Consider the following 23,804-nt stretch of genomic DNA (forward strand, 5'->3'; position numbering starts at 1 on the left):
ATTTAAACATCTCATCCTGTTCCACCCTCTACTCCTTTTGCCTTCAATATTTCCCAGCATCAGGGTCTTTGCCAATGAATCAGGTCTTCGCATCAAGTGGCCAAAGTACTGGAGCTTCAACTTCAGCATCAGTCCTTCCCGTAAATATTCAGGGTTGATTTCCTCTAGGATTGACTGGTTTGATCTCCTTGGAGTTCAAGGAACTCTCAAGATTCTGCTTCAAAAGCATCAGTGTTCAACCTTTATGGTCCAGCTCTCATATCCATACATGACTACAGGAAAAATCATAACTTTGACTATACAGACTTTTTTTGGCAAAGTGATATCTCTGCTTTTTGATACACTATGTAGGTTTTTCATAGCTTTCCTTCCAAGGAGCAAGTGTCTTTTAATTTCATGGCTGCAGTCACCATCCACAGTGATTTTGGAACCCAAGAAAATAAAATCTCTAATTGCTTCCCCTATTTTCCCTTCTATTGCCATGAAGTGATGGGACCAGATGCCATGATACTAGTTTTTGAATGTTGAGTTTTAAGACAGCTTTTTTACTGTCCTCTTTCACCCTCATCAAGAATCTCTTTAGTTCCTCTTCACTTTCTGCCATTAGAGTGACATCATCTGCATATCTGAGGTTGTTGATAATTCCTGGCAATCTTTATTCCAGCTTGTGATTCATCCAGCATGGCATTTCAAATGATGTACTTTGCATAGAAGTTAAACAAGCAGGGTGACAATATACAGCCTTGTCATACCCCTTTCCCAATTTTGAAGCAGTCTGTTTTTCCATGTCTGGTTCTAATGTTTGGTTCCATGTCTGGTTCCATGTTGCTTCTTGGCCCACATACAAGTTTCTCCAGAGACAGGTAAAGTGATCTGATCTCTAAGAATTTGCCACAGTTTGTTGTGATCCAGAGTCAAAGGCTTTTGCATAGTCAATGAAGCAGAAGCAGATGTTTTTCTGGAATTCCCTTGCTTTCTCCATGACCCAGCAAATGGTGGCATTTTGATCTCTGGTTCCCCTGCCTATTTGAAACCCAGAAGGTACATCTCAATGTTCTTGGTTCATGTACTGCTGAAGGCTAGCTTGAAGGATTTTGAGCATAACCTTGGTAGCACGTGAAATGAATGTAATTGTATGTGGTTTGAACATTCTATGTCATTGCTCTTCTTTGGGATTGAAATGAAAACTGACCTTTTCCAGGCCGGTGGCCACTGCTGAGTTTTCCAAATCTGTTGACATGTTGAGTGCAGCACATTAGCAGCAGCATCTTTTAGGATTTGAAATAGCTCAGCTGGAATTCCATCACCTCCACTAACTTTGTAGTAATGCTTCCTAAGCCCCACTTGACTCCAGGATGAAGCTGTCAAATTAAAAAGATTAAAATCTCCAGGGTTGACCAAAGCATGGGGAAGAATTCAAATTTTCTACTGGTTTTGGTGAAATATGATAAGATTTATCACAGTTTATCAATTTGTATATTCTTTTTGATTCAGCACTTTTTCTCCTAGAAAGTTACCTGATGGGAATTTATATAAACTTTCCTAATGTTGCTAATACTAAGTCACTTCAGTCGTGTCCGACTCTGTGCGACCCCATAGATGGCAGCCCACCAGGCTCCCCTGTCCCTGGGATTCTCCAGGCAAGAACACTGGAGTGGGCTGCCATTTCCTTCTCCAATGCATGAAAGTGAAGTCACTCAGTCATGTCCGACTCTTAGTGACCCCATGGATTACAGTCTAACAGGCTCCTCCGTCCATGGGATTTTCCAAGCAAGAGTACTGGAGTGGGGTGCCATTGCCTTCTCCATCCTAATGTTGAGGTACTATGAAATAGTAATAATAAAATGGAAACAGCTAAATGTCTGTTAAACTCTAAGGCTTCCACACAGCAAAGGAAATCATCAACAAAATGAAAAAGCAGGCTATGGAATGGGATAAAATATTGGATTGGCCAAAAAATTCATTTGGATTTTTCCGTAAGATATTACAGAAAAACCTGGATGTTTTAGACAACCCATTATTTGTGAATCATACATCTGATGAGGGTTTAGTGACCAAAATTTATAAAGAATCCATGTAATTCAATAGCAAAAAAAAAACCAGTGAAACAAATGATTAAAAATTTAGCAGAGGATCTAAATAGACATTTTTCCAAAGGAGACATACAGATGGCCAACAGCTATATGAAAATGTGCTCAACATCACTAATCATCAGCATATCAAACCATGAGTTATCATCTGATTAAAATGGCTATCATCAAAAAGACAAGAGAAAACAAGTGCTGGTAAGTATGTGGAGAAAAGGGAATCCTTGTGGATTTTTGGTGGGAATGTAAATTGTTGCAGCCACTATAGGAAACAGTATGAAGAGCTGCAAAAATTAAAAATAGAAGTACCACATGGTCCAACAATTCCACTTGGTACCTATCTAAAGAAATTTCTACCTAAAGAAATTAAATCATTATCTTGAACAGATATATGCACACCCTTGTTCACTGAAGCACTATTATAAGCAGCACTGCTTACAATAGCCAAGTCTTAGAAACAACCTAAGTGTCATTGGATTGGTATACAGATAAAGAAAATGTGATTTTATGCAAATAAACAAATTTAATTTTTAAAACATCAGTCATAAGAAGAAGGAAATCTTGCCATTTGTGACAAGATAGATGGACCCTTAGTGCATTATGCTATGTGTTGTCAAGAAAAAATGAAGTCATGAAAACAAAAAAGATTGACAGTTGCCAGAAGTAGGAGGTCTGGGTGTGGGAAAGGGGTTTAGGTGGTCAAAGGGTGCAAATTTCCAGTTATAAGTTTCTAGGGATGTAATGTACAGCAGAGGATGAGATGGTTAGCATCATCAATTCAATGGACATGAATCTGAGCAAATTCCGGGAGATAGTGGAGGACAGAAGAGCCTGGTATGTTGCAGTCCGTGAGGTTGCAAAGAGCCGGACATGATTTAGTGACTGAGCAACAACGACAGTGCACAACATGGACTTCCCAGGGGCTGCAGGAGTAAAGAATCGGCCTGCCAGTGCAGCAGATGCAAGAGGCACAGGTTCAACCCCGAGGTTGTGAAGGTCCCCTGGAGCAGGAAATGGCAACCCACTCCGGTGTTCTTGACTGGAAAATTCCATAGCAGAGGAGCCTAGTGGGCCGCAGTCCATGGGGTTGCAAAGAGTTGGACACTACAGAGCAATCACACAGTGTACAGTATGGTGAAGTCACAGATGTAAACTACACTTATTGTGGTAATTATTTTTCAATATATACATGTATTAAATCATTATCCTATATACCTTAAACTAAAACAGTGTTATATGTCAAGCATATCTCAATAGAACTGGAAAAAATTAAAGTAGGATCTAGACAAAAAAAAAAAAGAAATCCATGGGTCTCTATCTAGTATGGTACAGTGTGCTGGCTAAAGAATAAAGTATAATGCCTACAATTCCATCTGAAACATTACATTTACCCCCACTTTCTCTAGTTACTTTTTGGCACGAGACCCTAATTTAATGCCTTGGGTACTTACAACTACATGAATTTATCCTGAGTATTGATTTCACTTGTTTATCTTCCTCTTCTAGAGTCAAAGTTGTTTGACATCAGGGACGTTCTTTTTTGTGTTGCTGTTGTATCCTCAACACTTCATTGTAGTCCGTGCCTGGTATATTCATTGTGAAATGAATCAGAATAAAGGGGTAGCACAGATAGGACACTGATTTGCTCCCAAGATGGAGATCAGTGTAAAGTTCTTATCAGATCCACCTATCAGCACTGCTAAGTAGGTGTCATTATTTTACTCTGATTTTCAAAATTTGGAAGCAAATTCAGATAGGTTAAAATGTGCATTCAGGGTCAACTGACTACTAAGGGGCAAAAGTAGCATGTTCTAACCCCCAATTCTGTGCTGCTTAGGTTGCACATTGATAGAGTTGCAGTGAAATTGGTTTTCCATGTTCCATATTTAATCCATGTTCCATGTTTAACTTGACATTCAGATTTGCAATTCTTCCCTCATTCCCTGTTGATTGCATAGTTCTTAGGATCAGTTCAGTTCAGTTGTTCAGCCGTGTCCGACTCCATGAGACCCCATGAACCACAGCACACCAGGCCTCTCTGTCCATCACCAACTCCTGGAGTTCACCCAAACTCATGTCCATTGAGTCAGTGATGCCATCCAACCATCTCATCCTCTGACATCCCCTTCTCCTCCTGCCCTCAATCTTTCCCAGCATCAGGGTCTTTTCAAATGAGTCAGTTCTTTGTATCAGGTGGCCAAAGTATTGGAGTTTCAGCTTCAACATCAGTCCTTCCAATGAACACCCAGGACTCATCTCCTTTAAGATGAACTGGTTGGATCTCCAAGGGACTCTCAAGAGTCTTCTCCATCACCACAGTTCAAAAGCATCAATTCTTCAGCGCTCAGCTTTCTTTATAGTCCAACTCTCACATCCATACATGACCACTGGAAAAACCATAGTCTTGACTAGACAGACCTTTGTTGACAAAGTAATGTCTCTGCTTTTTAATATGCTGTAATAACTTTCCTTCCAAGGAGTAAGCGTCTTTTAATTTCATGGCTGCAATCACCATCTGCAGTAATTTTGGAGCCCCCAAAAATAAAGTCAGCCAATTTCCACTGTTTCCCCATCTATTTCCCATGAAGTGATGGGACCAGATGCCATGATCTTCATCTTCTGAATGTTGAGCTTTAGGCCAACTTTTTCACTCTCTGCTTTCATGTTCATCAAGAGGCTTTCTAGTTCCTCTTCACTTTCTGCCATAAGGGTGGTGTCATCTGCATATCTGAGGTTATTGATATTTCTCCTGACAATCTTGATTACAGCTCGTGCTTCTTCCAGAAGAGCATTTCTCATGATATAGTCTGCATATAGGTAAAATAAACAGGGTGGCAATATACAGCCTTGACATACACCTTTTCCTATTTGGAACCAGTCTGTTGTTCCATGTCCAGTTCTAACTGTTGCTTCCTGACCTGCATACAGGTCAGATAGTCTAGCATTCCAATCTCTTTAAGAATTTTCCACAGTTTATTGTGACCCACACAGTCAAAGGCTTTGGCCTAGTCAATAAAGCAGAAATAGAAAATGTTTTTCTGGAACTCTCTTGCTTTTTCAATAATCCATCGGATGCTGGCAATTTGGTCTCTGGTTCCTTTGCCTTTTCTAAAACAAGCTTGAACATCTGGAAGTTCATGGTTCATGTATTGCTGAAGCCTGGCTTGGAGAATTTTGAGCATTACTAGCATGTGAGATGAGTGCAATTGTGCGGTAGTTCGAGCATTCTTTGGCATTGCCTTTCTTTAGGTCAGTTTAGTTCAGTTCAGTCGCTCAGTTATGTCCGACTCTTTGCAACCATATGAATTGTAGCATGCCAGGCCTCCCTGTCCATCACCAACTCCCAGAGCTCACTCAAACTCACGTCCATCGAGTCGGTGATGCCATCCAGCCATCTCATCCTTTGTCGAAAACTTCTCCTCTTGCCCCCAATCCCTCCCAGCATCAGAGTCTTTTCCAATGAGTCAACTCTTTGCATGAGGTGGCCAAAGTACTGGAGTTTCAGCTTTAGCATCATTCCTTCCAAAGGAATCCCAGGACTTATCTCCTTTAGAATGGACTGGTTGGATCTCCTTGCAGTCCAAGGGACTCGCAAGAGTCTTCTCCAACACCACAGTTCAAAAGCATCAATTCTTCAGCACTCAGCTTTCTTCACAGTCCAACTCTCACATCCATACATGACTAATGGAAAAACCAAAGCCTTGACTAGATGGACCTTTGTTGGCCAAGTAATGTCTCTGCTTTTGAATATGCTGTCTAGGTTGGTCATAACTTTCCTTCCAAGGAGTAAGCGTCTTTTAATTTCATGGCTGCAATCACCATCTGCAGTGGTTTTGGAGCCCCCCCAAAAAAAGTCTGACACTGTTTCCACTGTTTCCCCATCTATTTCCCATGAAGTGATGGGACCAGATGCCATGGTCTTAGTTTTCTGAATGTTGAGCTTTAAGCCAACTTTTTCACTCTCCTCTTTCACTTTTGTCAAGAGGCTTTTTAGTTCCTCTTCACTTTCTGCCATAAGAGTGGTGTCATCTGCATATCTGAGGTTATTGATATTTCTCCCAGCAATCTTGATTCCAGCTTGTGCTTCTTCTAGCCCAGTGTTTCTCATGATGTACTCTGCTGCTGCTGCTGCTAAATCACTTCAGTCATGTCCAACTCTGTGTGACCCCATAGACGGCAGCCCAACAGGCTCCCCTGTCCCTGGGATTCTCCAGGCAAGAACACTGGAATGGGTTGCCATTTCCTTCTCCAATGCATGAAAGTGAAAAGTGAAAGGGAAGTCACTCAGTCGTGTACAACTCTTAGTGACCCACACAGCCTTGACGTACTCCTTTTCCTATTTGGAACCAGTTTGTTGTTCGATGTCCAGTTCAAACTGTTGCTTCCTGACCTGCATATAGGTTTCTCAAGAGGCAGTTGAAGTGGTCTGGTATTCCCATCTCCTTCAGAATTTTCCACAGCAAATTTGGAAAACCCAGCAGTGGCCACAGAACTGGAAAAGGTCAGTTTTCATTCCAGTCCCAAAGAAAGGCAATGCCAAAGAATGCTCAAACTACTGCACAATTGCACTCATCTCACACGCTAGTAAAGTAATGCTCAAAATTCTCCAAGCTAGGCTTCAGCAATACGTCAGCCGTGTACTTCCACATGTTCAAGCTGGTTTTAGAAAAGGCAGAGGAACCAGAGATCAAATTGCCAACATCCTCTGGATCATCGAAAAAGCAAGAGAGTTCCAGAAAAGCATCTATTTCTGCTTTATTGACTGTGCCAAAGCCTTTGTGTGGATCACAATAAACTGTGGAAAATTCTTTGGGTGTGCAGTCCCTTAATTAATTGCAGCGTCATAGGGAATTTAAATATCTGAGACCATTATTGCTAAATAGCTCCTTAAGTAATTAGCCCAGACCCAAATTAAACAAAAGTTGTATTATGTTATTTTTTATTTGTTTTTGAAGCAAAAGTGCTTACATATGAGAACAGGAACACACAGGACAACCTACATTGTCCAAATAAATACACCTGATTTCAGAAAACACACATATTACCTTGATTTCAGACCATCATGAAAGCCAGGAGAATACTGTCCTTCCATAATGATGTATAATGAATGAAACATCATTCTTTGGGAAAGTGCTTGAAGCAGACAAAAAACATTGTTTTAACCTCCTCTTCTTTTCCCTCCTCCACTAAAAAATAAATAGATCAAGCAGAAAAAAAGTACCGTTATTACAAATAAATGTGTGTGTATGTATGTTCATTTGCAGATGAAATGGATCTTTGTTAGGATGTGTAAGCAGTTTAGACACTCGGAAGAGTTGGGTCCAGGACATACTTGTTAGACTGTAACAGAAAATTTGTGCTCATTAATTTCATGATTAATGAAATAACTGAGCTTAAAATTCTATGCTTAGAGATGTGCAACAGAGTTTGGGATAGAATCTGTTGGTTCTGTGCTTCATTTATCCATGCCTAAACAAAAGGATTTCAAGGGAAAAACTGGGAGTTTTCTAAAATGCCAAAAGAGATAAACTCTAAGTGAAATGGGGTGCTTTTTTGATGTGTGTGACTTTCTCTGCCTTTTGGGTTGCAGGGAAGTTATTCTTGATACTTGGGTATGATCCTTTTCTTTGGAATTTCGACTAAATTGCAAGAACTCGATTGGTTTTGTTGCCACCTTCTGGCTACTACAAAAACTTCAGCTTATAAAATGTGGGTTGAAAACACTTTAAACACTGTCTGATACAGCCCAATTGCCAAATTAGACAGACTGAAATACCCATCCACCTAGTATGAACTTCAGAATGGGAAACAGGAAAGATTAAGAGAACAAAACTTCCATTTAAATTTTGCATTAATTTGATATCTAAGTGAAAGAGTACCTTTATCTGCAATTCACTGAAAAAACTCTTACAAAATGGCAAAGAGATCTCACAAATCTGTTTGAACATTCTACAAGCCCAGATTTGCCACTTGGTTTAGTTTTTAAAATCTGTATCAAAATAAAATATGCCTGTGAAAGTAAACCAACAATAATGAAGAGCTTATAATAAAGACAATAAAAGCAATGGTCTCCTGTCTTAAGACTCCTTACCCACAGTTTCATTCCACAAGATAATTTCTCCTCTTTCTGGTTGCTTTAGACACTTCAGGCTGCTACAACAGAATACCATAGACTAAGCTTGTAAACAACAAAAACCTACATCTCACAGTTCTGGGTATTGGAAGTTCGTGATCAGGTGTCAGTTTGGTCAGTTTCTTGGTGAGGGTCCATTCCCTGGTTTGACATCTTTATTATGCATCCTCAAATGGAGGAAAGGATTAGAGAGATCTCTGGGTCTCTTTTATAAGTGCACTAATCCCATTTATGAGGGCTACATCCCCCTGACCTAAGCACCTGCAAAGGCCCCATCTCCTAATAACCATCACGTTGGGGGCTTGATTTTAACATATGACTTGGGGGGAAATAAATACTGGTATTAGTTCTTCTAGAAGTTTTTTGCATAACTTTGAATCATATTCTTTGATTTCATGCTTTATTAATTTTAAATAGTATCCACTGATAGCCTGCTATGAAAAATGGAAGATTTAACTCATGTATTTTATGTTTTCCTAATCTTCTTCCTCCTTCCATGTTTGATAGTTAAATTATTACCTTTAGATTTTCTTATAGTTACTTTCATGACTTTACATAGTATTCTGAGTCTCTATTGCTTCTTCCACTAACTTTAGTTAGAGTCTTGACTGCTCTTTATGTAAGAAGAGGGTATTATCCCCACTACCATTCTCCATCTTTCTTTTCCATTCCTATTTCTATTTTATTTTTTTTAAATTTTTATTGGAGTATACTTGATTTGCAATGATATATTAATTTCAAGTGTACAGGAAAGTGAATCAGTTATATATATATATATCAGATCAGTCGCTCAGTCGTGTCCGACTCTTTGCGACCCCATGAATTGCAGCACGCCAGGCCTCCCTGTCCATCACCAATTCCCGGAGTTCACTCAGACTCACGTCCATCGAGTCAGCGATGCCATCCAGCCATCTAATCCTCTGTCGTCCCCTTCTCCTCTTGCCCCCAATCCTTCCCAGTATCAGAGTCTTTTCCAATGAGTCAACTCTTCACATGAGGTGGCCAAAGTACTGGAGTTTCAGCTTTAGCATCATTCCTTCCAAAGAAATCCCAGGGCTGATCTCCTTCAGAATGGACTGGTTGGATCTCCTTGCAGTCCAAGGGACTCTCAAGAGTCTTCTCCAACACCACAGTTCAAAAGCATCAATTCTTCAGCGCTCAGCCTTCTTCACAGTCCAATTCTCACATCCATACATGACCACAGGAAAAAGCATAGCCTTGACTAGACAAACCTTTGTTGGCAAAGTAATGTCTCTGCTTTTGAATATGCTATCTAGGTTGGTCATAACTTTCCTTCCAAGGAGTAAGTGTCTTTTAATTTCATGGCTGCAGTCACCATCTGCAGTGATTTTGGAGCCCAGAAAAATAAAGTCAGACACTGTTTCCACTGTTTCCCCATCTATTTCCCATGAAGTGATGGGACCGGATGCCATGATCATCATTTTCTGAATGTTGAGCTTTAAGCCAACTTTTTCACTCTCCACTTTCACTTTCATTAAGAGGCTTTCGAGTTCCTCTTCACTTTCTGCCATAAGGGTGGTATCATCTGCATATCTGAGGTTATTGATATACATATATATATATATACACACACACACACATATATCCATTCTTTTTAGATTCTTTTCCCATATAGGCCATTACAGAGTGTTGAGTAAAGTTCCCTGTGCTATGTAATGTGTTTATTAGTTATCAGTTTTATAATCAATCCTAATCTCCCAATTTATCCCTTCTTCCCCCTCCTATCTTCTGGTAACCATGTTTGTTTTCTACATCTGTATCTCTATTTCTGTTTTGTAGATAAATTCATTTCTTAGAATTCCACATGTAAGTGATACATTATATAGTATTTGTATTTCTCTGTCTGACTTACTTTACTCAATATGAGAATCTCTAGGTCCATCTATATAGCTACAAATGGCATTATTTCATTCTTTTTATGGCTAATATTCCACTGTATACACACACCACATCTTCTTCATCTGTTCCTCTGTTGATGTACATTTAGGTTGCTTCCATGTCGTGGTTATTGTGAATAGTGCTGCTGTGAACATTTCTCTTTCTGTGCTTACCCTTTACCTGATTGAGTTTGTAATAAAGTTCAATTCTGCAACTTCATCAGAATCGTTCATATTCTATTGGTAGATTGACTCTAAAAGTTTTTGAAATAAGACTTGTACTTTTTAATAGCTATTTAAAGTTTATTCACTGTCTGGCCATTACATTTTCATTTCTACTGTGTCCTTGATACCAAAGCCAAATTTTACACTTTATTTGCAGCTTAGCATCATTCTGCATTTTAGTGTATTTCGACTTAGAGTAATGACATTCTTGTATAATGTTTTATTAGCCAGCAAGTTTTCTTGGACAGTCTCTATCAGGACAAGAGTTTTTCTGCCTTTCCAACCCCACTATTTTTTAAGGGCTCCCTCTTCTCTGAACACCTACCTTGCAGAGTTTCTGCTTTTTGTTCTACTCAGCACCAGGCAAATTTTAGGCTCAATGCATAGCTTTAATTCTGAGACTTATCTACCTCATTAGATTGGACCCTACTGCTAGACTTAGCAAATAAAAGAATGCTCAGTTAACTTTAGATTTACAGAAGGATTTTTTTAGCCTGAATTTGTGCCATGAACTTTTTTCTGTATCCCAGCTTGTCTTTTTTCTTTGTTGACACTCTTGTTTTGATGGAGAACATTCTTGACTATCTTCATAAGACAAGAAAGCATAGAAAGATAAATCCTTGGAAATGTTTTTCTTCTCCCTCTTTACAATTGATTGATGGTCGAGCTTTAGAGATGTATCTTGAAAGACAATTCCTGTCAGAAATTTTAAGATGTTATTCTGTTGTTTTTGGCATCCAGTCTGTCTAATGTTAGTCTGATTCACAAACCTTGTGGTGAAATCATTTTTTCTGTTTTGAAAGATTTTTCCTTTGGGAAAGCATTTAAAATTATTTATTTTTGATGTTCTGAAATCTTACAATTCAATGTAGGTCTTACTTAAAAAACAATCTTTTTGTCTAGTCTTTGATGGGTCCTTTAATTCTAAAGAACTGTGACTCAGTTCTTTAGAAAATTTTTTCTAAAAGTTTTCAGTTTTCAGTTCTTTAGAAAACTTTTTCTAAAAGTTCTTTAGAAAAATTTTTCCTCTGAAAAATTTTCTTCTGTTATTTCTTTTCTGTTTTCATTCTTTCCATTTTATTGGCTGTCCTTTTGGAACTCTATTATTTGTAACTTGGACCGCTTTGATTAGTCTCAATACCTTTTTTTTCCCCCTTATATTTCCCATTTATGACTTTTTATTCTGTATTCTAGAAGATTTTGTCAAATTTTTTCCAGTTCTGCCTTTGATTTTTAGATTTTGTTAATCATTATTTTAGTCTCTTAAAGCCCTCTTGTTTTCTAATTGTTTATAATAACATAGTATTTTTATTTATGAATAATCTGATTGAATCTCTCTGAAAATACTGTTTTTTAAAGGTCCCTTCTATGCTCTGAATTATTTTTATTTTATCCAGCATTGCTTTTTGTTTGTTTATTTTAGTCTTTCCTTTCATTTTCTGATTTCTCTTAAATTCCTGATGCTACTTGGTAATCCATTTTTACTATAGAAAGAATTGGGTCACTTGTGTGAATTTGCTCAGCTGCTGTGTCACTGGGTCAGTTTTTCCAAGGAGACCTCTGCCTAGTATGGGATAGGAACACTGTATTAGCTATTACATTTCACTACCACATGAACTGGTGGGAAACTGACTGTCAGACATGGACTTTTAAAATGCCAGAGTAGGAAGGATTGTAGACCGGGGTATCCAATTTCACAAAGGCCCTTGCTATCATTCAACAAAAGAGGCCTTTGTTTTTGCCTGTTTTTCCTGGATCCTAGAAGTCTTAAGTGTAGGACTATGGGGGGAGCACAGAGGTGCTGATTTGTGCTGTAGACCTGTATATAAACCTTTAATTAATCTTCTCACTTTTGGCCACATTTCTCATTTTTGAGTCCAGAATGTATCATGCTTTCTAACAGGCATATCATCAGTTCAGTTCAGTTCAGTCGCTCAGTCATGTCCGACTCTTTGCGACTCCATGAATCGCAGCACGCCAAGCCTCCCTGTCCATCACCAACTCCCAGAGTTCACTCAGACTCACGTCCATCGAGTCAGTGAGGCCATCCAGCCAACTCATCTTATCCTTTCTCCTCCTGCCCCCAATCCCTCCCAGCATCAGAGTCTTTTCCAATGAGTCAACTCTTCGCATGAGGTGGCCAAAGTACTGGAGTTTCAGCTTTAGCATCATTCCTTCCAAAGAAATCCCAGGGTTGATCTCCTTCAGAATGGACTGGTTGGATCTCCTTGCAGTCCAAGGGACTCTCAAGAGTCTTCAACACCACAGTTCAAAAGCATCAATTCTTTGGCGCTCAGCCTTCTTCACAGTCCAACTCTCACATCCATACATGACTAATGGAAAAACCATAGCCTTGACTAGACGGACCTTTGTTGGCAAAGTAATGTCTCTGCTTTTGATATGCTATCTAGGTTGGACATATATCCTACCCTTTTTGTAGCTTTTCTATAGTGCATTCATCACTCAACACACTCTCATATGCTCTTCATCTTCCAGAAATGATTGACCTCTCATGTGCAATTGTGAGAAGATCCCATCCTGCACATCCTTAGCTGGTATGGCAGTGTTTATCCCTTTCTGTATTTTTATTTTTCTATTTCATGTGTCTCATGAAGGAAAAGAGATGGGCTTAAGTGCATATAACCTCATCTTGAACTAGTAGTTTGTAGTTGGTTCTATTTTATTGTTTCATGGTGGAAATATGAAAGTGAAAGTGAAGTTGCTCAGTCGTGTCCGACTCTTTGCAACCCCATGGACTGTAGCCCACCTGGCTCCTCCATCCATGGGATTCTCCAGGCAAGAATACTGGAGTGGGTTGCCATTTCCTCTCCAGGGGAATCTTCCCAACCCAGGGATCGAACCCAGGTCTCCTGCATTGCAGGCAGATGCTTTAACCTCTGAGCCACCAGGGAAGCCCTTCTTATATTTATGGTGGAAATATAATTCAAGTTAAATAATGAGTTACTTCCTTAATCACTTTTGCAGAATTATTCCTCTCCAATCATTACCATTTGGCTTCCCTGATGCCTCAGATGGTAAAGAATCGTCCTGCAATGCAGGAGGCCCAGGTTCCATACCTAGGTTTGAAAGATCCCCTGGAGAAGGAAGTGACTACCCATTCCAGTATTCTTGCCTGGGAAATCCCATGGACAGAGGAGCTTGGCGGGCTATACAGTTCATGGGGCCGCAGATTTGTATGTAAGGAATCTGAGGACCACTGACATTAAAGGATATCAGGCAGGCTTTGACAGAATGAGTACAGATGTGTGCAAAAAACTAAGGAGGATTCTAAGATACTGAGAAACTTATTCTGAAATTGATCTCATTCATTCTGCAACATCTGATGAGTGCCTGGAATGGGCCAAGTACTAGGCTAAGTGTTGGGAAAGTAGATGGATATAAACATGAATAAGGTACAAACTTTACCCTTGAGGATTGCATAATCTGGCAAATAACTTGAGTTTATGCAGCATTTTGCAGTTTATAAGTCAGTTTTACCTGCGGTGGACTCTTGACACTTGCTGACTTACCATTCAGCCTTTTAACTACTCCTAAGGGACTCCAATGATCCATGCATGACATGCAATAATTTATTTATTCACTTAGGTACAAATTTGAGTCACGTGCACCATAAGACTGTGTAGAATGTATAGCGGCCTGTGTGGTGAAAGAGCCAAATTCACTCTTGTGGAATCTTTAAGTAGCCTTGTGCATACTGTGCCGGCATTTCTAGCCAGATTCTTGAGCCATCAGAACTCAATGGGATTACAAACATGAAGTGGGTTTGCTGCTGCTGCTGCTACTAAGTCGCGGCAGTCGTGTCCCACTCTGTGCGACCCCATAGACAGCAGCCCAACAGGCTCCCCCGTCCCTGGGACTCTCCAGGCAAGAACACTGGAGTGGGTTGCCATTTCCTCCTCCAATGCATGAAAGTGAAAAGTGAAAGTGAAGTCGCTCAGTCGTGTCCAACTCTTAGCGACCCCATGGACTATAGCCCACCAGGCTCCTCCATCCATGGGCTTTTCCAGGCAAGAGTACTGGAGTGGGGTGCCATTGCCTTCTCCGGAAGTGGGTTTATTTCCCCCTTATTATTGCCTTCAATAATGTTCTTTCAAATTTCTTTTCTTCTTGTTTTGGCATCTTGGGTATCTTCCATAGCTTTCTAAACACTTTCTGTTAAAAAGTTCAGTGTAGTCCAATTTAAAATTTGAATCCATCTCTTCCAATTCCCCAGCTCAGGTTTGAACTCTGCAAGAGAACTTACGAGTGGACCTGTTTTGTTATTTTCCTTCTCTTCCCTCCCTCCTGGTTTTAGCTCTTTGTGTTGTGACGTATAGAAGGAGAAAGAGTGTCTGTTGCTTTCCTGGCCAGTACCCTAGTCCCACATGTTTGTTGCTACTGAAACTAAGATGTAACTGACTATCCATAAAATCTCTCCTTGACAAAGCCTGGCTCTCTCATGGTGTGAAAGTGGAAATTCTCTGGGGAAGTCCTTACTGACTAGTCTTTTGATCTGAGAAATGAGTTTTGGCTTTCTCTCCACCAAACCCCTTCAGCTCCATCCCTAGTGATTCATCTCCAGTCTCTTATCAGGTGATGTACCACCAGGAAGATGCAAGCCCATTTCCTTGGCTCCATACACTCCCATGACAGACTGCTTCAGTGCTGTCCTCCATCTGCACCATTGGTTTATTTCCACTCTCTTGTGGTTTCTGGGTCTCACATTTCTCTGCTAAAATGGGCAGAGGGCTGTAGTAAGTCTGCCACACAAAGCAGTATCCAGCTGGAAACCGAGATGCTGGTCTGCCCTTCCCATGTCCATGTGTGCTCAGTCGCTTTAGTCACGTCTGACCCTTTGAGACTTTGTGGCAGCCTGCCATACTGTCCCAGCTATAGCCTGGGACTAGCTTGCCAAGCTCCTCTGTCCATGGGATTCTTCAGGCAAGAATACTGGAGTGGGTCATATATTCCTCCAGGAGATCTTCCCAACCCCAGGATCGAACACAAATCTCTTATGTCTTTGGCGTTGGCAGGTGGGTTCTTTACCTCTAGAACCAACTGGGACACCCTCTGTCTCTGAGAGATTCTCTCAGAGCCTTTGTGGTTTGAAACCCAGAAGAAATAATCCACCCTTTCAATGAGGATGGGAGAAAAAATCCTCTGAGCTCTGATGACTGTATCCTGCCAGTTCCACTGTCTCCAATCACCTCCCTCACTCATCTTTTGCTTAGGAAGACATGAGCAAGAAGCAGCAGAAGTGATGCAAGGATCTAGCCCACATTTTATGTGGAGAGCTTTTTTTGTTTCTAGATTCAGATCCTACTTGGTGATTGTGAGTCAGCAGGAAAAATATAACTCAACAGCCTATTATACATTTTATGTTGTATATGTAGTCATGTTAACTTGGGACTTTACAAAGTTCTGGAAACATTCCTCTTGAATGTATATGGCTATGTTCTCTCAAGATATTATTTATAGACCACCTGTATCTGGATCAGTTGGGGATCACAGGGGGAAATGTGAATTCCTAGGGTCTGGGCTCTGAAGGGTTGAGAAGGAGTCAGGAATCACAGTTTTCAACACACACCCCAAGGTTCACTGATGCATACTAAAGTTAGACAGCCATTTGTCTTGAGCCCACCACACATTTCCTATGTCCTCCCAACACCACTGTTCAGCAGGTCAGGCTGGTATTATCCCCATTTTACTGCTGAGGAAATTGAGATTTAAAGGAGAAACGTGGCTTGCCAAATGGCAAGGTCATCACTATTGTTAGTGAAGTGTGTGTGTGGTGTGTGTGTTAGTCATTCAGTTGTGTCCGACTCTTTGTGACTCCATGGACTGTAGCCTGCCAGGATCCTCTGTCCATGGAATTCTCCAGGCAAGAATTACGGGAGTGGGTTGCCATTCCCTTCTCCAGGGGAATCTTCCCACCCCGAGGATTGAACCCAGGTCTCCAGCATTGCAGGCAGATTCTTTACCATCTGAGCCACGAGGGAAGATCCCCAATAATAAATGTCAAGTTATCCCACCACTATGCCCCTGAACATAATTTTAAACAAAGGGAAAATATAACTAAATTTACCTTTTTTCAGATCACTGAAATAATACATGTTTATCTCATGAAACCCATAAAATACAAAATTATCTAAACAAATATAATGCCACCATTCAGATATAATCATTTGTTTCTGCATATAATGTGTTATAACTGTTTTTACAAAATTAAATCATATTTTGATACTCTTTAGTAACCTGCTTCTTAAATTCATCCATTAAATATTTTTCAACATTATTTTCAATGGTAGTATGATCTTTTACTTTATAGATGTGGAGTTCTTTATTGAACCAATCCCCTGTTGATGAACAATTTGATTATTTTGACTTTTTACTATTACCAAAAGCTACTTTAAGTGTTAGGCCACTTGATGGGAATTTGGGGAATATGTTGCAACTTTCTAGAGGAAATGAAGCAGATTTTTAAAGGTCATGTTATATTAAAGTATACCCAATGATATGAAATGATATGAAATATTTCCACAGTCACTAAAAAATATTATGTTGTTTTTTAGGAACAAGTCCATTTTGTTTTACTTTAACCTGCTCACCTGTACCAGTCCCTCCGTGGTGGTAAACCTACAGTGCCCTACCACACAGGTAAGGCAAACAATATGCCTCACTGGTTTTAGCAATTTTGAACATTCTTGGATGACAGAACTGAGAAACTCTATTTGAATTCTGGATGTGTGTGATTAATGATGAATTTATGGAAGGTGACAAGACAGAAGTATAATCTCATGTTTGTTCATATACAATAAAAACAGGAATTAATCATTTAGTATCACTAGGAACCTCAGTGATTATCTTGTCCAACCACCTATTTTTATAAATGAATAAACTGCAGTATAGAGTAGAGATATTTTTCTCAAGATTAGTATTAGGAAGAATAAAGCCATCTGTTGTAACTAATAAACTTCAGTTTTTCAGTGACTGAACACAGTAGTTTCTTTTTGGCCATATAATAGTATAAGGTGGTGTTTGCAGTCAGTGGGCGGCTCTCTTTCAGGCTCCTTCATCTGGTGACTCTGTCATCCCTTAAGGCCTCAGCAGCAGCAGCAGCATCCAGTTGCCAGAAGGAGGCAAAAAGCTGAATAAAGCACCCCTGTTCTAAGCCTTGGATCAGTTGGGTCACACATTGTATTTCTACTCAAATACCATAAACTTATAAGTTTTAAATGTTCACCCTGAGATGCAAGAAGGAAGGAAAGAAGAAATAAAGCAATGTAATTGTGGACTGAGCAGCCTCTTATGTCCCATGAAGAAATGAAACAAGAGGCACAGATATCAATGGGCAGTTCCTTTCGTTTTCTATAGTCTATCCATCTGTCCTCTAGAGGACCCTTCTTCCCAAGGGAGACAACTCAGAGTCCTGTGTGGTACTGAACTTCAACCCACAGTCTAGGATCTGTGGATGATGGATAGTCTGTCCATCAGGTCTTGACACTAAATGCACAATGGGGAACAGGGCTAGGGAAGTTAGAATACAAACTCCCATTCAGAAAGGGAGGAGGTGTAAGTGCACAGTGGCCTTTAGTGCATAGCACAAGAACAGTCTTTTTTTTTTTTTTAATTGATGCATAATATTTTATTTCTATTTGTACATGTCTCTGTATTTATTTTTTATTTATTTATTTTTTAATTTTATTTTATTTTTAAACTTTACATAATTGTATTAGTTTTGCCAAATATCAAAATGAATCCGCCACAGGTATACATGTGTTCCCCACATTCTTTTATTGTCTTTGGATTGTGTTCTCTGAAGGAAGTTCCTTATCTATAATCCTGTGATCCTTCGCTCAACAAACTGGAAGGTTATTTCCTGTCTGTCAACCTCAGGCCATACCATTGCTGAACACTGGAAATATGCCCTCTTAAAGGCCACGTGGCTTTGAAACTCTCTTCCTGTTGTACAAGTTTATCATGTCAAAGATTATTTTAACAGTCAAATGCCTTTTCAGGCTAGGTCATGAATTTAGCAGTACAACTACCTTAAAAACTCAGTAGGATTTTGACTTATTTGCTTCCTCCTGGTTCCTTGTGCAAGTAAACCACAGCCAAAGGTCTTCTCTAGAAAATCTGCCTGCTTTCCTCCTCATGTCCCTCAAAGACTTTTGATATCTTATTTCCTGCTGAGATTTAAGCCATCTTGGGGTATTAACATCTTAGTTCTGTGACCACCTCTACCACAGAACCTTGTATTTATCACAGCCACTCACCCCCAAGGTCAAATCCTCGCTCTTGTCAGTACCAATAATTACCACCCTTAATTTCAAACATCATACTGTCTAATCATTTCAGTCCCTCTAATATTTCAACTCCAGTTATTCTTCTACCTCACTGGGACCTACAAACCACTGACCTGATGCCCTTCAAAGTTTCCCTCAGTTCTATCATCTTTCCATCTCCTTCTTTATATGATTTAAACTCTTGGTTTAAAATGGTCCCTCTTGAAAATCACTCCTTTATAGAACCCTCATACGGTAAAGCGTCTGTCTACAATGCAAGAGACCCAGGTTCTATCCCTGGGTTGGAAAGATACCCTGGAGAAGGAAATGGCAATCCACCCCAGTACTACTGCCTGAAAAATCCCATGGACAGAGGCGCCTGGTAGGCTACAGTCCATGGGGTCGCAGAGTCGGACACGACTAAGTGACTTCACTTCTTCATACATTATTTGTGGTGATGTAAATTGGTGCAGCAGGTATGGAAACCAGTATGGAGGTTTCTTAAAAAACTAAAGACAGAGCTACCATGTGATTCAGCAACTCCACTCCTGAGTATAAATCCAGAGAAAACTCTTAATTTGGAAAGATACATGCTCCTAGGTGTTCATAGCAGCATGATTTACAATAGCCAACACATGGAAGCAACCTAAATGTCCATTAACAGATGAATGGTTAAAGAAGATGTGGTACATATATATAATGAAATATGACTCAGCCATAAAAAGAATGAAATAATGCCATTTGCAGCAACTTGGAGGCCACTGCTAGAGTGAAATAAGTCAGACAGAGAAAGACAAATACTGTATGATTATCACTTATATGAGGAATCTGAAAAATGATACCAATGAACTTATTTACAAATCAGAAACAAACTCACAGACATAGAAAACAAGTTTATGGTTACCAAAGAGGAAGGGAGAAGAGAGATAAATTATGAGTTTTGGACTAGCAGATAAATACTACTATATATAAAATAGATAAACAGTGTTCTATATAGACAGGTTCCCTGTTTAGTACAGGGAACTATATTCAATATCTTTTAATAAAGTACAATGGAAAAGCGTGTATATATATATATATATATATATATATATATATATATATATAACATCACTTTGCTGTACACCAGCCAAAGTAAAAACAACACCCAGTTGTGGATGTGACTGGTGATGGAAGTAAAGTCCGATGTTGTAAAGAGCAACATTTCATAGAAACCTGGAATGTTAGGTCCATGAATGAAGGCAAATTGGAAGGGGTCAAAAAGGAGATGGCAAGAGTGAACATCAACATTTTAGGAATCGGTGAACTAAAATGGACTGGAATGGGTGAATTTAACTCAGATGACCATTATATCTATTACTGTGGGCAAAAATCCCTTAAAGAAATGGAGTAGCCATCATAGTCAACAAAAGAGTCCAAAATGCAGTACTTGGAGGCAATCTCAAAAACAACAGAATGATCTCTGTTCATTTCCAAGGCAAGCCATTCAATATCACAGTAATCCAAGTCTGCCCTGACCAGTAATGCTGAAGAAGCTAAAGTTCAACGGTTCTATGAGGACCTACAAGACCTTCTAGAACTTACACACACAAAAAATGTCCTTTTCATTGTAGGGAACTGGAATGCAAAAGTAGGAAGTCAAGAAACACCTGGAGTGACAGGCAAATTTGGCCTTGGAGTACAGAATGAAGCAGGGCAAAGGCTAATAGAGCTTTGCCAAGAGAACACACTGGTCATAGCAAACACCCTCTTCCAACAACATAAGAGAAGACTCTACACATGGACATCACCAGATAGTCAATACCAAAATCAGATTGATTATATTCTTTGCTGCCAAATTTGGGGAAGCTCCATACAGTCAGCAAAAACAAGACCGGGAGCTGACTGTGGCTCAGATCATGAACTCCTTATTGCCAAATTCAGACTTAAATTGAAGAAAGTAGAGGAAACCACTAGACCATTTAGGTATGACCTAAATCTAATCCCTTACGATTATACAGTGGAAGTGAGAAATAGATTCAAGGGATCAGATCTGATGGACAGAGTGCCTGAAGAACTATGGACGGAGGTTCATGACATTGTACAGGAGGCAGTGATCAAGACCATCCCCATGAAAAAGAAATGCAGAAAGGCAAAATGGTTGTCTGAGGAGGCCTTTCAAACAGCTATGAAAAGAGAAGCGAAAGGCAAAGGAGAAAAGGAAAGATATACCCATTTGAATGCAGAATTCCAAAGAATAGCAAGGAGAGATAAGAAAGCCTTCCTCAGTGATCAATGCAAAGAAGTAGAGGAAAGCAATAGAATGGGAAAGACTAGCTGTCTCTTCAAGAAAATTAGAGATACCAAGGGAACATTTCATGCTAAGATGGGCTCAATAAAGGACATAAATGGTATGCAACTAACAGAAGCAGAAGATATTAAGAGGTGGCAAGAATACAAAGAAGAACTGTACAAAAAAGATCTTCACGACCCAGATAATCATGATGATGTGATCACTCACCTAGACCCAGACATCCTGGAATGTAAAGTCACGTGGGCCTTAGGAAGCATCACCATAAACAAAGTTAGTGGAGGTGATGGAATTCCAGTTGAGCTATTTCAAATCCTAAAAGATGATGCTGTAAAAGTGCTGCACTCAGTTTGCCAGCAAATTTGGAAAACTCAGTAGTGGCCACAAGACTTGAAAAGGTCAGTTTTCATTTCAATCCCAAAGAAAGGCAATGCCAAAGAGTGCTCAAACTATCACACAATTGTACTCATCTCGCATGCTAGCAAAGTAATGCTCAAAATTCTCCAGGCCAGGCTTCAACAGTACATGAATCATGAACTTCCAGATGTTCAAGCTAGATTTAGAAAAGGCAGAGGAACCAGAGATCAACAGGTTGGAACACCAGACCACCTGACCTGCCTCCTCAGAAATCTGTATGCAGGTCAAGAAGCAATAGTTAGAACCAGACATGGAACAGCAGACTGGTTCCAAATTGGGGAAGGAGTATGTCAAGGCTGTACATTGTCACCCTGCTTATATAACTTATATGCAGAGTACATCATGAGAAACGCTGGACTGGATGAAGCACAAGCTGGACTGGATGAAGCACAAGGTTGATTTCTGGGAGAAATATCAATAACCTTAGATATGCAGATGACATCACCCTTATGGCAGAAAGCGAAGAATTAAAGAGACTCTTGATGAAAGTGAAAGAGGAGAGTGAAAAAGTTGGCTTAAAACTCAACATTCAAAAACCTAAGATCATGGCATCTGGTCCTATCACTTCATGGCAAATAGATGGGGAAACGGTGACATACTTTATGTTTTTGGGCTCCAAAATCAGTGCAGATGGTGACTGCAGACATGAAATTAAAAGATCTTGCTCCTTTGAAGAAAAGGTATGACCAACTTTGTCTAGCATATTAAAAAGCAGAGACATTATTTTGCCAACCAGGGTCCGTTTAGTCAAAGCTATGATTTTCCAATAGTCATGTATGGATGTTGAGAGTTGGACTATATAGAAAGGTGAGTCCCGAAGAATTGATGCTTTTGAACTGGGGTGTTAGAGAAGACTCTTTGAGAGTCCCTTGGACTGCAAGGAGATCCAACCAGTCAATCATAAAGGAAATCAATCATGAATATTCATTGGAAAGACTGATGCTGAAGCTGAAACTCCAGTAGTTTGGCCACCTGATGCGAAGAACTGACTCACTTGAAAAGACCCTAATGCTGGGAAAGATTGAAGGTGGGAGGAGAAGGGGATGACAGAGCATGAGATGGTTGGATGGCATCACTGACTCAGTGGACATGAGTTTGAGTGGACTCTGGGAGTTGGTGACGGACAGGGAGGCCTGGTATGCTGTGGTTTATGGGGTCACAAAGAGTCAGACACGACTTAGCAACTGAACTGAACTGTACACCAGACAGTAACACAACATTGTAAAACAACTATACTTCAATAAAATTTTGAAAAGAATTTTTGAATCACAGCCTTATATAAACCCTCAATTCTTTTTCCCCCTCTCATTTAGTTGTACTTCCCTGGCAAAAACTCATTCATGACTAAATGCAGCTTTCTACCTACTCCATGCCTCAACCTAGGCAGTAGTGTGTTCTTGCAGAAAACACACACAACAGTCCATTAAATTGAGGGCTGTTAACCTCCAGGGGCCCCTCAATGCTGTCCCTTAATCACACAAGAGACCCTTTGTCCATTCACTAGCTACTCTGCTAGAAAACAATTTTACACCTTTTCCTCTCATCACAAACCTCCAAGCCCTCCTTCCCAGTCTCTATCAGCCTTTGACTTGGCTTCCTATTTCCCTGTGAAAATATCAGCATTCAGTAGACAACTTTTACAGGTTCCCACACTGACCTTCCTGCCATTATCTGTGTTCATGTATTTACTCTGCCTTCCCTGCTCTTCTCTGGAGGATCAGCCTGTGTGCCCAAGGCCAGCCCATCTGCTTGTACATTATATCTTATCCTCACTTACAAACTCCAGCATACAGCTCCAGAAATCTTCCATTATTTTTTTATTACCATTTTCCTTCTCTACTAAATCATCCCCATCAGAAGAAAAACATGCTGTTATTTCTTCCATATTAAAAAGTTTTCTCCTTGATCCCATATCCCCTTACAGTTTACTGCTTCATGTCTTTGCGCTTCTTTTTTTGTAAAATTCCTCAAAAGAATAATTTATATCCAATGTGTCTGAATCTTCTCTTCTTACATGCATTCAGGCTTTTATTCTCACTCCATTTTCTCCAAATGATACCATTGATCTCCATATATTTAAACCAATGGTCAATTCTCTATCCATATTTACTTGATCCAACAGTATTGTTTAATCAATCCCTCTTCCTTAAAGTACTTTCTTCACTTGGCTCCTAGGACATAGCATTCTCTTTCCTCTTAATTCTCTGGATCCTCCCTCTCAGTGTTCTTTGATGGTTTCTCCTCATCTTCCCAGCACCTTGTAAACACTGGAGTTTCCTCCTCCACCAGGCTTAGCCCTCTTCAAAATATATATTTACCCCTTTGGTGATCACACCTAGTCTTTTGGTTTTACTACCATCTATATACTGCCCTTCCTAGTTTATATATGTATATTCCCAGCACTCCAGTTCTTTTTATCCAACCACCTATGTCATGTCTCTACATGGATATTTAGTTGGCATCTCAAAT

General features: G+C 39.8%; 1 protein-coding gene across 4 annotated transcripts in view; it reads left to right on the top strand.

Annotated features, from left to right (window-relative positions):
- The window catches only part of SLC44A5 (solute carrier family 44 member 5), a 423,585-nt gene that overhangs the window by 349,833 nt on the left and 49,948 nt on the right, over positions 1–23,804 (top strand). For all 4 annotated transcript variants that reach the window (XM_025288440.3, XM_044944837.2, XM_044944838.2 and 1 more), the window contains one exon: positions 16,916–17,000. In XM_025288440.3, the coding sequence (XP_025144225.1) occupies positions 16,916–17,000 (85 nt within the window). The remainder of the gene's footprint in view (positions 1–16,915; positions 17,001–23,804) is intronic.

This window comes from Bubalus bubalis, chromosome 6 (assembly GCF_019923935.1).
Source record: "Bubalus bubalis isolate 160015118507 breed Murrah chromosome 6, NDDB_SH_1, whole genome shotgun sequence".
In the NCBI taxonomy this organism is placed as follows: Eukaryota; Metazoa; Chordata; class Mammalia; order Artiodactyla; family Bovidae; genus Bubalus; species Bubalus bubalis.